Source organism: Centroberyx affinis, unplaced genomic scaffold (genome assembly GCF_046629955.1).
Source record: "Centroberyx affinis isolate AG114_WGS23_722 - 3 ecotype Tasmania unplaced genomic scaffold, CSIRO-AGI_Caff_v1 ptg001154l_1, whole genome shotgun sequence".
NCBI classification, from domain to species: domain Eukaryota; kingdom Metazoa; phylum Chordata; class Actinopteri; order Beryciformes; family Berycidae; genus Centroberyx; species Centroberyx affinis.
Genome location: NW_027279686.1, coordinates 76,272 through 94,894, shown reverse-complemented (window position 1 = coordinate 94,894; position 18,623 = coordinate 76,272). Strand labels below are relative to the sequence as shown.

General features: G+C 39.2%; 1 protein-coding gene across 1 annotated transcript in view; it reads right to left on the bottom strand.

The window, feature by feature from the left end:
* Nucleotides 1-252: 252 nt before the first annotated feature.
* nlrx1 (NLR family member X1) overlaps nucleotides 253-18,623 on the bottom strand; it is a 32,471-nt gene continuing 14,100 nt past the window's right edge. Inside the window, exons 9-14 of the mRNA XM_071524131.1 lie at nucleotides 17,498-17,681; nucleotides 15,874-15,969; nucleotides 9,503-9,589; nucleotides 8,302-8,553; nucleotides 4,317-4,527; nucleotides 253-1,342 (exon numbers count right to left, since the gene is read on the bottom strand). Coding sequence (XP_071380232.1) covers nucleotides 1,193-1,342; nucleotides 4,317-4,527; nucleotides 8,302-8,553; nucleotides 9,503-9,589; nucleotides 15,874-15,969; nucleotides 17,498-17,681 — 980 coding nt within the window. The 3' untranslated portion in view covers nucleotides 253-1,192. The remainder of the gene's footprint in view (nucleotides 1,343-4,316; nucleotides 4,528-8,301; nucleotides 8,554-9,502; nucleotides 9,590-15,873; nucleotides 15,970-17,497; nucleotides 17,682-18,623) is intronic.

Sequence of the window (18,623 nt, the reverse complement as noted above, 5' to 3'; positions counted from 1 at the left end):
AACTATTTATTGGAAAAATAATAGGCAGAGGTCATTTTGGTAGCCCAACTCATTATTCATATAATTATATAATATAGTTATTTATTGAATTCCTTCCTCTAATTTCAATTTTTTATATAACTACTACATAATTTCATGGTTTTGTCTTGGAAACTCCATCGAATTCTTTCTCTATTTTCCCTGTAATTAGTACAGAATGTCATGGTTCTTTCCAGGAAACTTCCTAAGAAATTAACAGTTCCTTTCTAGGAAATTGTTAGGAAATTGCGGACGCGGAAAATAAAGTGTTACCAGGCAGGCTTACATTACAATCCATCATCAATACAGCATCAGTCAGTCTTACAAGCTGTTCTTGTCATATACAGGCTAGAACGTGCAAAAAAACATTTTTGTTCATGAAATTAAAATGAACTGTGTTCAGTTTTCGTGACCTGGCATCCTGGCATTGGTGTGCGGGTACACTGGGACACCCTGGACAGGTCTCCAGTCCATCAACAGGACTAACACAGATAGACAGACACACATTTATACCTATGGCCAATTTAGAGTCTTCCATCCACTTGACTGTGGGATGAAACTCCACACTGAAAGGACTAGGAATTATACCCGTAACCAAAACACTGACACCATGACAACCAGCATCACTAAATATTAGTAACAGCTTCAAATATTAAAAGCTAGAATATTTGATCAATGCAACGCAAAACTGCAGCACCACTATTCTTGTAAAACTAAACCACATAAAGTAACACAGAAAGGCACTGCTCTTTGACAGTGTGGATTAGTAACAAAGACAGACTAAACACTTCATACATGGTAAAGATATTCAATTTGCAGAGACAGACTTTACAAGTACGGATTAAAAAATTGTGTGTAATACTATGATGGCTTGAAAAGGACACTTCTTCTATATGACTTTTGCATAGATTTGGCTGCATTATCAAACTGAAGTAAAATCAAAATGGCTTTTCATACATCAAAATACCATGGCAGCTAACAAAACTGGAAGACTTTATTTCCCCATCATCAATGTCCCAATATCTTGAGTGCTTGTTCTGTACCTCGACTTTAAATTCAGCTTCAAGATTTATCTCTAGGGTGGAAACACTCAAAGGCAAACTTCAATATGCTCCTGAAGATCCTGGAGATATTCGATCGTCCGTCCCCCCCCCCCCCCGCCGCTCGTGATGAGTTACTTCCTGAATCCCCTGGTCCGAGGCAGAGTGTCCCTCTCCAGCATCCGTAGCGTCTGCCGGACTCCCTTCTCCACCCTGCGGAAGTGCAGCCTCTTCCAGAGGCTTTGCTGCTGCTGACGACCCCACTCCAGATCCCTGAGGAACACCTGGAGAGAGGTGGGATGGATGACTGACTGATGGAATTCACTCAACAGAGTCTAACAGCTTGGGGTTAGATGGATGTATCAGTTTGCCGCAGAGATGTGACCAGGTCAACTTTGTCTCATGTCAGTCTCAAGTTTTGAGACATGTAACAACGCATTATGTAATAACACGACAAAATGTAATACATTTTCACTTTATTATGTAATAACACCCGCATTTTGTAATAATGTGCCGCATTTTGTAATACACAGCTTGAATGCAATATGTAATAAATTTCCTCGTGTTTTGTAATAAATTATTACATATTGCGGTGGTTATTACAAAATGCGGGAGTTGCACTTTTTTATGATGAAAATGTAATAATACAGTGCATTATGTAATAACCAACCAAAATGGATGTCTTCATCTGTACACATGTTATATTTTTAACAATTAAGCTAAATTAAACTTCCCAAATATTAAATTAGACCGGCGTTATAGTTGACTCTATTAGACTAAATAGCATAAAATATGCTATTTGCATAAAATAAACATTGTTGTTATAATGTTATAACGTTTTTTATGAATGAAGACATCCATTTTGGTTGGTTATTACATAATGCACCATATTAGTACATTTTCATCATAAAAAAAGTGCAACTCCCGTATTTTGTAATAACCACCGCAATATATAATAATTTATTACAAAATGCGGGGAAATTTATTACATATTGCGTTCAGGCTGTGTATTACAAAATGCGGCAGATTATTACAAAATGTGGGTTTTATTACATAATGAAGTGAAAATTTATTACATTTTGTTGAGTTATTACATAATGCGTTGTTATTACATAATGCGTTGTTACAAGGCACAAGTCTCACATCAAGTCACGTCCCAAGTCTATATGTAGATTACCAAGTCGAGTCCAAGTCAAGTCCATGTTATTAATGAGTCAAGTCAACAAACAACAAATCAAGAGTCCAGTATCAATTTACAGTTTTTCACAATTGCTTACACACTAAAACTGGAACTTGGGACACAATCACTAAAACCTGAAACTCATGTATCAAATCCCTAAACCAAATCTGCAAACCATTTTCTGCTTTTCTCTCAGTTTGCAATTCTCAGTCACACTTTTTGCAAAACACTACACACAATAATGTGTAGTGTTCTCTCGTTCTCTACATTAGACACAATATTCAAAAACTAAAATCATTTTGAAGCACTGCCATCTCAAATGCTAAACTTCATTTACCAACTGGCCACATCATCTCATCACACATATAAACACTAATATCTGAATTGTTCACTCTGAAATCAGAGCTTTAGGCCACAGGTGAGCTCTCTTGTTTTTGAGAACAATGGAAAGCAATGTTGCAGTGAGAGCTAGAGGAAGAGGAGTGACAGTAAGAGGAGGAAGAGGAGGACGAGGACAAAGAAGAGCAAGGAGAACAGTTATCTCAGATGAGATCTGGGTCACGTTGGTTCACCATGTGGTCCACATGGGTTGAGCATGAGGGAGGCTGGGCAGAGAGTCCAGACCAACCTGAGCTTCACTGCTGCTTCCATCATCCAGACATTCAGAAATAGGACTACAGTTTACTATAAAGAACAGTAGCATGGTGTAGAGAGTAGGCTACATGCCTCTCTACACCATGCTACTGTTCTACTAAGTGATGGTTGGCCAATGTTACAGTAATGTCATTTCATATTGAAAAATAGAAATATTCTTCATCCAATCTCATTATGTTTTTAGATCTTCTGCAGAACTGAGACGACCAGTCTATGTGAACATGGCTTGTGATGTTGATGAGGTGCTGTCCGACACAAACAGGAGGCAGGATGCAGCCTCATTTTTTTTTTAAATCCTTTGGTAACACTTTATAATAACCATCATTAATCTCCTACTGCATTGTGTTTTGTATGTAGAACACTTCAAGTCTGTAAAGCGAAGACACTTTCAAAAATAATGAAATGAAAAGTATCTGAATATTAAAAAATAGTGCAATAGTGTCTACTGACACTATTGCAGAAGACAAATAAACAAATATCTAAGACAAAATTTCTATAAAAAACCAAGGGTGCCTAAGACTTTTGCACAGTACTGTACATTACTGTAACAGCCTTTTACAACAGGCTACTGTGTAAGTCTAACTCTGAACATGCAAAAGGCATAAGTCTACTGATGAGATATTCATAACAGTGTTTTCCGTTAAGCACATCAGTGTGTAGTCGGTTGTTTGAAAGATGTATTCATATGATGGTTGTGTGTCATTTTGTTGCAAAATTACATTTTGAAAAGAGATAAAATGGTTTTGAATGCAGTGTTTCATTTTACCAGTGATTTGTGGAGTTTTGCATTTTGTGTCAGCGGTTTTGTGTTTTGTGTTCAGAGTGAGAAAATGAGCCTTAGTTTCAGAAAATGTGTGCAAGCAATTGTGAAAAACTGTAATATCTTAAAGAAAACGAAATATCTAGGACTTTTCAATGCAATATGGTTTTAATAGGATAAAAACTTAGTAAGAGCATCATGAGTTTGATTTCTAGAATCAGTTTCAACCTTTTCAAGTCATCAGAGTACAAGTCAAGTCACGTCCCAAGTCACCAGAAACCAAGTCAAGTCAAGTCTCAAGTCTTCTCTTCATGCATCACATGACTTGGACTTGAGTCAGACTCGAGTCCCCACCTCTGGTTTGCCAATATTTCAGGCCAATATTGTCCTTTTATTAAAAATGGAATCTGGTCCAATCAGTGTCGTCCACCTCTGAAATGATGGATATGATGCAGTTTGATTTATGACATGCTGTAGAATTGTATTTTGTTCTAATGAGACATTTCGATGGGATTCCACACAAGTATGCATGATTATATTATTATCAGTATTATCCTGGTTTTCAATCTAAATCTAAAACTTTTTCACCATGGCAACAATACAATTCTAAACTAAATTTTTTGGGGGAATTTTCTGGCGTGTGTGTATGTGTGTGTGTGTGTACCTGTAGCTGCTGCCGCACGCGCTCCCGGTCCCAGGACGAGGCGTTCTCTCGGATCACGCTGAGGATGGGGTGCCAGTCCTCGGAGACGTCGGAGCCCTCGGTGACGGAGGCCAGGACCTTCACCCGCCTGCCGGTGCCGCCCTGTCCCGCGGGAACGCCCCGGACGTACAGGGACTGCTTCCCCACGTCGCTGAGAGGGTTCAGATACATGCTGCCGCGGAAAAAAACAAAACAACGGAAAGGAGTTAAGAGAGAACGTGAATACGTAGCTGGAAGCTAAGCTGTCACGTATTACATATGCAACAGCTTATGTGTACTTTTGGGTGCATTTCTAACATGTGCTTCTTCTAGCTTCTGTACTGTATGTAATAATGGGCCTCATGCAGGAAGCGATATACGAACAAATTTTCCCTTATTTTTGTTCGTATCCACGATTTGTTCTGATTTTGTTAGTACCCATTGATTTCTGGGATTCACCAATGTTTTCTTATTTTTGCTACGGCTGGACCCGAATATTCGACTATGCGGATATTCGTTCGTTGGGTAGGTATTCGGTTTTCAATTTTGGGATTCGGATATTCGTTTTTTTAAATGTGATTTTACATGTAATCCATAAGCCGGTTGCCATTGACGCTGCAAAGCAGTTTCTTTTTTTTTTTTTACTTGCATTCAAATGTCAGTCACATTTGCTGATCGCCATGGCGACACAGAGAAAAAAGTACGACCTGAAATTCAAGCTGTCAGTTGTCAAATTTGCTGAACAAAACTCAGGAGAAGCAGCAGCAACACATTTCTCCGTTGATCTTTTTTTTAAAAAATCTTTTTTCTAAGGTGTCTCTCTCTCTCTCTCTCTCTCTCTCCCTCTCTCTCTCTGTGCTTTAGAACATAACCGCTGTGAAAAAATCAGAAAATAACATTTTATTTCTCTGATTCACCGGCTTTCTCGCTACTACCGCTCCCTCTCTTCATTCACTTTCTAGCTCGCTCAACCATCTCTCTCTCTCTCTAGCTCGCTGGACCATCTCTCTCTCTCTCTCTCTCTCTCTGGCTATTAATTGAAGTTATATGTATGTTGAGTATGTTTTCAGCGCTGTGTTTTTGTGAGGAGGAACTGTGACTGTGTGAACTTTGTCGGGTGAACTGTTACCCGTGTATGGAAAGCCAAGCAGTCTGAAGGTGCGTGACTCTTATCTCCCCCCCCCCCCAGCGGCCGAAGCTTCGAATATTCGCTGTTGATTGCTACCGAAGCTCCGAAGCCCAAAAAATGGCATTCGGGACAGCCCTAATTTTTGCTCTTCTCTTAGGTAAGAGAAAATTTTACAAGTGGTCGAGAGCGCTCTTACCATAATGAGAAGAAAACATCTCGTTTTCACAGTCCACAAATTGTTTGTCCGACGCAAGGAAACATAAGTTTTAAATGAGGAACATAAAAAAACGCATGAATATCATTTAATCAAATTTAGATTATTATATGTTTTAGAGTAATTAGAATGATTGGATTATTAAATTTGTGAGCTAAAGAAATACTATTGGTCCATTGATCCCAATTAAGACTATAAAAACCCTTGGATGATTGCGTGCGTTCAGCTTTGGTTGCATCTCTCCAATTCTTGGCCACTAGTAAAATTGAAAAATCAGCTTTGTCAGTCCCTGCCTATGCCAATGCCAATGCTCAATGCCCATGTGCAGTTTCAGGTTGACTGGCCAACCCATTGAGGAGCAAAATGGATGCAGACAGACAGACAGAAGGACAGAGTTTTCCTTATTTTATAGTAGGATGTGCCAGAGTATTTGCATACGGCACAACACCTGCCCTTATATGGTGTTTAGGGGCGTTGCCTATGCTAATAACAAACAATCGGCCACGCGCCTCCAATTTCTGATCAAGTGGGATTCATCATTCAGCACACCTGGGTAAGAGCAGATTTGGATGGTTAAGAACGTTTGGTGCATCTGGAGTTGACTTCTCTTATTTTTATTCTTAACAGAAAATTAAGAGAAAATATAAGAGAAATTTAAGAGAATGTTGCTGCATGAGGCCCAATGACTACTAAAACAATATATGTGTAGTGGTTTCTTAAAGTTACAAAAAGATCAGAAATCAAAGGAATGAAACAAAAGTTAAAGCTAAACTAGGCGAGAATGCTGGAGGCATTTAGGGTGAGGCAGAAGCACAGATAAAGACTAAAACTCCTCTACACCACCAGTGCTGCCAACTCTTTTCCAGGGAAAGTAGCTCCATAATGAAAACTGGGGAGAAGCTAGTTATTGCTTTACACGTAACAAATAAAGGAATAAAACCAACTGGAAGGCAATGACCAACACTGCTAGCTGTGTTCAGGCCTGCTCAACAGTTCAAAGGCCACATTGGATTTAATTATATTTGATCTTTAATCTACTGGGATTAGCTTGACAGTGTGATAATGCACCAGTGAAGAGCACTGTGAATGCTTTGTTAGCAAGACAGACAAATGAATAAACATTTGAAAGGAAAACATTGTTTTGAATCCTAAATACAATCTAAATGTGACATCTGAGGAACAGATGATAAGACATGTTATCCCCAACAAAGCAAGGGGGTTCGATACTTATGCAAACTCAATTTCTCTGTTATTTTCATTTCATACATTCACATTTCTTCAGTTTTCTTTTCTCTTTGCACAGAACCCAGACCAAAAATCCTTAAATGCATTTTGAAATAACTTACTAGCAAGACAAAAGGTCAAGGGGTCTGAATACTTTTGAAGACACTGTACATTTGGCCTACATTACATATATCTTGAATTTCTTATCAAAATTATTAATCAGGAACCTCTGATTTCACTCTTTATAGAAGTTCTTAACATTAAGTACTTGTAAAATGTCATATAAATAGATATAAACTGCCTCCGTCTGTACTGACAATAACTTTACATTTTTAATAAAAAACAAATTTCATGTTCCTTTTGCTGCCTGTTTGTTAGGGACTTTGTAACTTCTGTTTTGAAAAGTGCTATAGGAATAAAAGATGGGGAAAATGTGTATAGCTTGGTAGGTCTGAGTGATGCCAAGAATACTTGCATCTTCAGCAGGCAACACTCTTTTTGCTAGAGCGACTGTGAAAGTCTCACTGTGAGGAGTTGTGGGGAAAAGTGGGCTGGGTTATTCTCAGGGTTCCTACACATTTTCAATTAAAAAAATTCCACACTTTTTCCAGACCTTGATTTGTTTTGAAGATTTTGTCTGGTGTTCAATATGATTTACGCAGATAGACATCTTGCCCCTGCTAACTAGGTCATATCACTGTATAGATGAAGATTGCTCTTCACAGCGACAAATATCAGGATATGTGAGATGATTGGCAGGGTTCCTACACGCTTTCCATTTTAAAATTCCATATTTTTCCCAGACCCTATGTTCTTGACTGGATTTGATTTTGGTGGGTATTTGATATAATGCATGCTGACAGTGGCTGGGTAATAAGAGCGTCCCTCTATCTGAACATTATTCTTCACATCAACAAAAACTGTGGACTCAAAGTGGCTCTACAACAACATAAAAGCTAGAATTATGTGTGTATCGGACCTGAACCGCAACATTTTCCATACTTTTCCAGCCATTTTTTCAAATTCCCAAACTATTCAAGACCTGGAAATGATCAAATTAATTTTTAATACTTTTCCAGACTTTCCAGACCTGCGTAGGAACCCTGTATTCTTGATTCCATGTCTGGGATGCCACAGGACAGGAGGGATATGGGGAAATACAGGGTTAGGTTGTGGCGGGTGTCAATGCACTGGCTGTACCAGTGAGGATAAGAATCTTACAAGGAGCCTGACATCTTTAAAAGCGTGGAGGGATCGGGCAACACTTGATCTGGGGTGGAAGGACCTGAAGACTGTGGAACCCTTGTGGGTGAGACTTAGTGTTTCTGGTGTTTTAGTGAAAGAATTGGACAACTCCGGATAAAGATACACAACTCTGGATATAATGAAATGCTCCTTACTGCACAGTGTGTATGCTGGGATGTTCCCTGCAGGCGTCCACTAGGGTGAGGGCGGCGTTGTCTCCTATGTTGTTGTAGGCCACGTTGAGCTCCTGGAGCCCGGTGTGCTGGTGGAGCCTCTCGGCCAGCTCCAGGGCCCCCTGGTCCCCCATGCCGGTGTGCATCAGGGACAGGTGCCTCAGCGACTGGTTCTTTGGGAGGGTTTCCAGCAGGTGGCGGGCTCCGGACTCCAGCAGAGGATTGTCACACAGTCTGGAGAACAGGTTGGGAATAATGAGGTGATGGCCTGGTCTTCTGACTCAAACGACACCGTAGTTACTTTCGACGATACCAACAAAAGACAGGTGATGATCTCATTGAGTTAATCTCAAATGAAAGTCTATAATTGTACAGTATCTTGAATACTGGTGGGGCAGTCTTTTTGACTAAGGGTTATCAATGCACTATCATATTCTAAAAAGGGTGTTAATAGGTATTATCTACCTATTATCTAGGCCAAGCCCTATTTTTTGCCATGTCTCCTTCATCAATGTATAACCCAAAGCTCATGATTAGTGCACTTTTTTCAAGCTAATGAGTTGATTATTAACATTCTTGTTATAAATGCAGTAAATTTCAAAAGTGCCATAACATAATGACTTACCTTAGGAGCACCTGTACAGGCTTCAACAATATTAGGCTGTGTCCAAAGTGCCTCGACTATGTTAGACTATGGGAAACCCATGTGAAGCCCAACACTCCATTTACTTAAGTTGGTAACACTTTATAAGCATTAACTAACCCTTAATTAACAGTTAACTAATGTGTCTGGTAATCATTTACTAATGGTGTTCATGTTAACTAAGGTATTAATTTATACATTATTTAATAGTCATCTTTAAAAACTATTAAATAATGTATAAATTAATACCTTAGTTAACATTAGTAAGTTAGTTAACTGTTAATTAAGGGTTAGTTAATGCTTATTAAGCATTAACTAACCCTTAATTAATGTATCCTTATTGTAAGGTGTTACCCTTAAATTTAAACAATTCAAAATTTTAGAGCCCAGCTCAGAGACCAGAGCTGTTGGGAACATACACAACTGTGCCTTCTTTTTCATGTTGACTTATGAGAAAATGACAGCAGCAACATAACAGAGGAATCCTTTGGACACGCAGCCTAAAGCAACATAAAGACATTAGTAGAGACATAGTCTTACTGTAGAGATCTAACAGAACTCTTGGGGTCTAGTAGCAGATCTCTCAGAAGGATGCAGGACTCGGGACCGAGGCTGTTAAACTGGAGACTGAGGGCAACAGAGAGAGGCATACACAACAGTCACAAACGCACACACCATACACATGCTAGACGAGCCTGGGAGTCATCCAATGTAGTCAACGTAAAAGGTATTTAAAAACAGCCGTAACAGTGGCTATGTTCACATGCATGGAGTAACCCCGCGATTGGTTATGCTCTCAAAGTCTTAAGGACATCCTGATGAGAGAGTCAACTGAGGCAATTAACAGAATATTCCTGTCCACAGATAGATGTTCCACCCAGAGATAGAGCAGCCGCCATTATTAGGCAAGTATGAAAAGGTTTGGCTATCAGATGACTGAGCAGTAGTAGCTTACTTGTAATGTAGGGTAAAGAAATCATGATCCAATAGTAAGTACTGCTCACTGCCATGTTTTATATTGACATCAAAATGTACCCATTTTGCTGTGTGAGTCTTACAGACAGTACAAACTATAAGTGAAAGCAGTAACACGCTTCCATGTCACAGTCACCTGTTTAATATGGCAGTAAGAACCTGGGGCCGGATTCACAAAACCCTCTTAAGAAAAAAAAATCTTCTCAAGTGCCATGTTTTTCTTAACTTTAGTCTTAAGAAAAAAGAAAATAGGAAAAAATGCTATTCTCAAAAACAGCTCTTATATATTTTCTTAACTTTCTTCTTATGTTTCTTCCTAAGAAATAACTTATAAATGATATTCTTGAAGTAAACGTTCTCAAATTTGTTGATTTTTTTCTTAACTTTAAGACGGCCCTTCTGTCCCACCTGTCTTAAAATTCCTACAGTGAAAAGGTAAGCCTCTAATATCATATATTTAAACACATTTTAGACAAGTAGGTTATAGTTCAAAGTCTTCATAGGTTCCCCTACACCTAACATTAAGATGAACATTCATTGTAAAGCTTTATTTGGTGTAGGGCCAGGTAGGCCTCTGTCTCATGTCTGTTGAAAATAAGCTAGAAAATTTTACAGTTACCAATAGCAACCAATATTTAAATCTTTGCCCTAGTTGCTCTAAATAGGTTTTTCCCCAATTGTTTTGTAGATGGAAGCACTTTGGGTTGCCTCCTAGCCTTGTCTCCTAGCCTCCTAGCCTTGTCTCCTAGCCTCCTAGCCTTGTCTCCTAGCCTCAATGGTAGTAAGCCTAAAGTTTATTAACCAGAATTAATTCAGGCCCAATTTTGAGAAGTTCTTATGTAGGAAAATTAAAGAAATTCATAAGAAATTAGACTGTTACTAAGAAAATATTGAGGAATTGCACTTAAGAGCCTTCTTAAGAACTTCCTAAAATTTCCTCTTATGTCATTTCTTAAGAGCTATCTTAAGAACACATTGGTGAATCCGGCCCCAGGTTACTCAAGTAACTGGGTAAAGAACGGAATTCTCTCAGCATGTAAACACAGCCAGTGGCAAGCTTGATGTTATACAGGACAGCTTACACCCATTAACCCTGGACTGAACACACTGAACTCCATTCTCAGCCACACCTCCATGCTTTCACCCACGTTCAAAAACAAGGCAAGGTACAGATAATGCGGTCATCAAATACAGACAGAAAAATTACGTAACATCATAGCTCACTACTTGTTCCAATGTGTACGTGTTTCAATGATAAGCAGTGCTGTGGAATTAACATTTTTTTTTTTTCCTTTGTATATTAGGTAAAAATAGAAATAATACAATCTCTGACATTACATCAGTGCATTTTTATAGTAATGATAAACCTACCTGGGAAGGCAGTTCTGTCAGGAATCACTCATGTCATAGCTTAATCATTTATTGCAAATAGAGATGGCAATACAGTTTGACTTGGCGGTATGGTTCTACACTTCCCTGCTGCAGCATAACGCATAGAATATATAGCACATGATAAATAAGATTGCAATAATCCCCAACCCCAACATAGAGCTGAACCATATGTCAAGTCACTAGCATGTGTTCGCCCTTCCTGATTCCTGTGAAGAATCAGGATTAACCATGCTACCTGAGTGAACTATAGTATGTGTAACTTTTTTGCATATGACAAATTAACACGCCCTTCAATGCCCGTCTCATCTGTAGTACTGCAGGGCAGGAATGTTTTCTTTAGAGAACAGGCACACCCTCTAGTGTTCGTCAATAGCCCCTTCAGATGTACACAAAGGCAAGATACTGCTTACTATATCCTGGTGCATGCAAAATATTCTGTGTATATTCTGTGAAGCACCCACTGCTTCCTGGATTGCCAGGGTTTCCCAAAAGATATCTTGGTCAGCGGCTTCTGAGACTGCACACATCTCAGACCACATCTGCGGATCACCAAAGACGAAACTAAGATCTAAATGGATATTCTGCATTTATGTGAGAATGAGAACCAGCCAGCCACCTACTATGCAGACCAACCATTTATAATGAGGAAACAATTAAAGCGCTGTCTAAGAGTTCAAAGCGTTTGGGTAGCAATAATATCACTTCAGACAGGACCACTCTAATCATAAGATTAACCAAGAAAAACCATATAGCAACAAATGGTCGGATATAGCAAGATAGGGCTGGGTGATAATTCAATATTATCATTTATCATCTTTCAGTGGAATCATATTGTGATGATATGAAGATGTTTTGATATCGTGACACACATTTCTGCTGTCTAAATTGATGATGACAAGCAAATTTTACTTAAGAACTCTGATAAAATGAGGTATGGTAGGAATATTATTTGAATATTTCGGTTTTGTTTGACACCACACCTAACATCACCATTCGGTTCAATGAGATGAACATTCATTTGATTATTTAACGTGATTTTGCATACATGAATTATATCGTGATATATATTGATATCGAGAAAAATCCTTATGATTATCATGATATTGATTTCAACCATATCGCCCAGCCCTATAGAGAGAGATTCTGTGCCAGCGCAATAAACCTTCCAAAACAAAAATGTTTCTCTCAGCGACGAGCTGCATTTAATTTATGGTCTAACCCAGCGGTTCCCAAACTTTTTAGGCGGCGAACCCCCTTCTACATCCCGACCGGGTTGTTGCACCCCCAATCCCCCGCACCTTCAAAAAAAAAAAAAAAAGCAACATATCCTATTTATAGCCGCATTAAAGGCATAAAATTTAATCATGCACAAATAATCAGAACACACGGAACAAAATGTTCAAGAGATCGCAACAATGTGCTCTCACATTCAAATGAAACTGAAACTGCAACAAAGTTTCAATAAATTGCAACAAAGTTACGCACAAGCGTCACTTTTAAAGCGCAAAGAGGATGGGTGAGGGCGAGGACACACCACAGGCTCAGAGGCAGATAGGCCCATCATGAGAGAAGATGGGGAAAATGCTGTCATATTTTCAGCCGCATTAAAGAAAAATTGCATCAAGTTTAAATTACAATTAACATAATTGGTGGGGGGGTCAGAAAAAAAATACTAATTTAAAACAAATTTCCTGCATTCCTACAGGGGGTAGATACATAATTGGTGGGGGGGTCAGAAAAAAATAGTAATTTAAAACAAATTTCCTGCATTTCTACACCACCTCTTGGAGTAAGTCAAGAAACAGCAACCCTGTATAGCCTAATGTTAACCAAAAATGTAAAATTATGTTATATTACTAGATTTCAGCATGGAGGTGCTTACATTCATGATTTTGCATAGGCATACTAACCTAAAAATCTATTATTGGGAACTGTGAGAAAGTTTCAGAGTGACAGACACAGAGCGTCCCCGTAACCATAGTAACTCACTCTCACTCCTGCCTGAGAGGAGAGGGAGAGACGCAGAAGAGCCGCTGACTGAGATTACTCTGAGCAGCATGCATGGGAATAAATTACAATATAATACATTTGTGTATATTTCTCGCTATTCAGATGGTCTGAATAACTCTCTGCTGCACGGTGTTGCTCTGTCTTCACGCCGCAACGTTTATGAATTTGTTTTTCACTGTGTGAGAAAATGGACTTGTGGCGTGAGAGCGTGTGATAAATGTTAATTGCGTGAGTCTCACGGTCAATGCGTGAGAGTTGGCAGCCCCGTGAGCTCGCTTGTCATTATTATGTATGAAACTGCCAATCAGATTTATTTACTTATTAATCGAAGGTTCCGGCCCACTTTAACCCCTGCAGTTAACCATACATAACATAGCGGTTACGGAAATTAGAACACCAGTAATTTGAATCAAATTGCAATAAAGTTACAGCACGATCCACCAAGTAAAGAACAAAGAGAATGATACATGCATAGGCTCAGAAACAGATAACATGGACAAAAAGAGGATCCCACAAAGAAAATCCCACTTGAAAAAATTACAGTGTAATGGGGTAATTATTACACCATTACACCATCATCACATTTTTCCTCTCGCGCACCCCCTAGAGGCAGCTCGAGCACCCCTCACTTTGGGAATCCCTGGTCTAACCCATGTAAAGCAACAAGCGTGTTGCAGTTCCAAGCTTGCAAGCCCAGTTGAGGTGACAGCCAGCAGCATGTCAGCATCTCCATATACCAAAATACACAGGAATACTGAATTGAAATTGAAGCTCGACAACCACCCATAATGATGCATTCTTGCAGAATGTTAAGAGCAAATCATTGGTTCCGAGGCCTTGGGTCCGAGCTAGGGCTGGGTGATATGGACAAAATAAAATATCACAATATTGTTTACCAAATACCTCGATATCAATATTGCGACAATATTGTAGGGATGGCTATTGGTGCTTTCACAAAATATTTACACAATGAGATTTTTGATAAATAATCATCAGTAATGTGGATATAATGACTAAGTGGGTAAAGGCAAATAATAGAACAGCTAGAACAGTCTGGTAAGTTCAGAAAATGACATCAGTTTACTGTAATGCAGCCTTTAAAACCAGGAAAAGACACTTATGTCATATCACGATATTACGATATCCAAAATCTAAGACGATATCTAGTCTCATATCACGATATCGATATAATATCGATATAATATTGATATTATACGGTTTCCATTTTAAAATTCCATATTTTTCCCAGACCCTATGTTCTTGACTGGATTTGATTTTGGTGGGTATTTGATATAATGCATGCTGACAGCGGCTGGGTAATAAGAGCGTCCCTCTATCTGAACATTATTCTTCACATCAACAAAACCTGTGGACTCAAAGTGGCTCTACAACAACATAAAAGCTAGAATTATGTGTGTATCGGACCTGAACCGCAACATTTTCCATACTTTTCCAGCCATTTTTTCAAATTCCCAAACTATTCAAGACCTGGAAATGATCAAATTCATTTTTAATACTTTTCCAGACTTTCCAGACCTGCGGAGGAACCCTGGCCTCTGGAGATTCTTTATCTGAAAGGTCGCTTTACCGAGCAGCAGTGTGGTTGTAGCCTTCTTGAAAATACTACAGCAGGCACGCAGCACCAAGGCACGTATCAGAGTAGAGTGTGGGGGTGTGTGTGAAAGCTTTTACATAGACCGCCAAATCAGTGCAGTGAGATAGGTGTGGCAGCGGTCAGCTGACACAGCGTAGCATGACTTTGAGTGTCCTGCCAGAACTGGGTCATTCGTTAGCAGGAGGATCAAGTAGGACCTGATATTTGCAGTTAAGCTTAGAATTACCTGCTCACAAACATCCATTAGTAATACAAGCCAGAGTGTTGCTCCATATTTGGACACAACCCAATGTAAATGTCATATAAATCATTGCGTATTTTGATCTTTGTGTCCTTGATACATTTACTTAGGTGCGATAAGGATAGTTCAACAAAGAGTGGGAAATGTAATGGTGTTAAAAAAAAATCTCACTCCTTAAAGCAGTGATTCTCAACCTTTTTCATATCATGGATCCCTCATTTAGTCCACATTAGGGCCATGAACCCCCATTTGATGAGATTTTGTCTCTTGGACCCAAATCTGAGAATATTTTTATTATTAGATATGATTTTGTCCAGAATTCCTTGACAATCTTTATTGTAGGTAGAGAGATAACAGTGAAACTATGATCAAAACAGTCATTCTTCTACATTCTCTAATTGTGTTAACATCTTATACATGAAATAATGCATTATTCATCAGTTTGCTGGGGACCCCCTGGAACCCCCACAAGGACCCCTGGTGGTCCCCGGACCCCATGTTGAGAACCACTGCCTTAAAGAAGTGGGCAAAGGAACATTATCATCTATATATGGTTTTGGATGATGACAATTAAAAGACCAGCATAAGTGGTTAATCTTAGGCAGTAGAAACATATGTTTGTGAGAGGTCTGTTCTTCACTGCAATACACAAGAGATGAGTTATGTAGTGTGTCTCACTTGAGGTTTCGCGTGTGTCTGAAGGCCGGCCACAGCATCTCCAGCATGTCGTTTGTCAGGAGGCAGGAGGACAGGTTCAGCTCTTCGAGGCAATAGCTACAGGAAGACACCAGAAGCATTTTTTTTTATCTTTCATAAGCATAAACAAATTAATAATTTGCATAACTTAAAAGACATTGTGGCCATTGTTGTAAAAAACGCCAAATATATTAAAGCCGCACTTTACAATGTCGGCAGCAAGAGGTAACTATTTGAATTTTTTTGAATAACCAGAAATCCTATCAGTAGGGGTGGGCCGATATAGATCAGAATGGCGATGACACTGCAAAAAGGCCACGCCTGCAAAGTGAGGTGCAAGTGTGAAACCCTATTCAATTTTTATGAGCAAAACAGTAAATCAACATTTTCTGTAGTCGTTTTTTTTTCGCTATTATCTATACTGGTTATACCACTTATTATACTGGCTACTATATATACTTTTATATATATATATACTGTATATATATAGTTTCTTTTGCATAGTCACAAGAGACCGCTCCTCCTACTTAGCTGTAGCTACCATGCCCAAGGGTTGCTAGCAAGTTAGCTAGTCTGACTACTCCAGCTGACCGGTTTGCTCGTGTTCTTGTTAGACATAGGTTGGATAATCAAAACTTCACTGCCATTTTTAAACAGGGTTGAAGACAGGGTTTCCAATGTTAAATGATCAATTTTGGCCGGTAAGAATTATCTAAATTCAGAAACTTAAATGCCTCCCGGACCTGTGGCCAGCAGAAACCAACAAATAAAGAAACATTGTATGGCTATAATGGCTCATGCGCCCTGTGTTCCCGCCTCTGTGAACAACAAGCATAATATTACTTACTTACTTGTGTGCTGTTGAATTGGTTTGGCTACATAGTACAGTGAAAATCTGATAGTGTCTGGTGGGGGTGGAGGTGATGGACGGAGCGCTCACTCACAAGTGTTTTTTGGATTCACTTTTGAAGTTTCAACTTCCTGTATGCCAATTTCCCGCCAGTGACCATACCTGACACCAGAATTTAATTTGGGCGATCTGCAGCATCAATTAGGGGGGATGGGATTCTCTTCTCTGTTAAAGCCACACTTTGTGAATTAGGTACATTTTTACATAAAAATCTTGCATAGTGCAGCTTTAAAAATGCATAACATGTCACATTCTGGACAGCTGACAATAAAAACACAACTACCGTATTTCCTCTAATATTGGCCTTTATTTACGTCAACTGCAGAGGGTACTAGCCTCCTTGTTTTCTGATCTGCTTCTGTTGGGGTTCGTTAGGTAGCCGTTTTTTTGTTACTGCGATGCATTACCGATAATTACGGTAATTGACGACGGCACGCTCCAGAGACTTCCGCCGGCTGAGCCGTCTTGAGGCATACTGCCATCTTGTGGCACTTGTACATTACTACAAACTACAGTTACATTATATAACATTTACCGGTATCCACCGTTGTTTTTTCCTTTGTTTTTTTCCCCGGCCTGCATTTTGGGCAGGCCTTTATTTGTTCGTGTTGACCACGGCCCCGGTCACTATTGGAGACCCGGCTTTTAATTGACTACCGGCCACTATTAGAGGAAATACGGTAATAGTTACAGTACCTGGCAGGGGCGCATGACAGCACAGAACTCAGAACAAAGCACTTCAGAGGCGTCATACGAATATTGGGGAGGCAGATGGTTCTGATGGAGGACAGAACCTCAGTAGTCAGTCTGGGGTTCTGAAACTCATACAGGAGAACCAGCAGATCCATCAGCTCCTCTGGTGGCTGTGGCTTGCTGAGCTCTACAATTAAACAAGATAATAGAATATTATTGTCCATATAGCTTTTTGTCAAAATATTGACTTATAATAACTAGTTTTACAGCAAGTTTCTATAAGTTTTCGCGATCAAGACAGAATAAAGGTTACATAAGAAAAACGACATGGCAAAAACCCAGACAACAAAGAAAACAGACATAATGAGGTTTTGATAATTTGGAGTAATGAGGTGACAAGATGAACTGACATAAAAAAAAACAAAAGACACACGATTGAGGCCCAGATTCACTAAAAGTTAGCGCAAAATGATCAAATCAGAATGCCATGCTATTCACTAACCGAGCGCATTGAGTGGAAAGCTGTGTAATAGGGCTGGTCAAAAAATAAGGTCTCTTTGTTGTGGTAATACATGTGAAAATTATATATAAATTATTATGTTGGCCACATAATAGTGATTTATAGGTGAGGCCATGAAAATCAAGATTGCGCCCAATTCATACATCACCAACACAACAACTGAAGCACTCAATTTGGTGATGAAGGGGGCTATTTGCTTGTGCAGTGCTCTTTTTGAGGGCTTGTTTGTGCCACAATTTGATATGCATACATTTCTTAGTGAACAAGACAAAAACTCTCCACTCTCAGCTAAAGCAACCGAAGCTCAACTGTTCCAGTTCTTTGGTTCAAACCATAGAGAAAATTTTACTTTGTTACATTTTTGTAATTGTATCGTTTAGGTTCACACTATTGGACAAAGTTTTTGTAATCTGACATCCCGTGAGGTTAGAGATTTTGGTAGAGGGGGAAAAGTGAGCTAATGGAGCTACCATTATACCAGTTAACAAATGAAGATATAGCTGAATATGAACATCAATCCAAACTGCGCTTTGCCCTCAGTTAATTTTGTTGTTAGGCTTTCCAAGCATGAGGAACTGCTGGCTATCAGATCAGCAGATTAGTGAATAC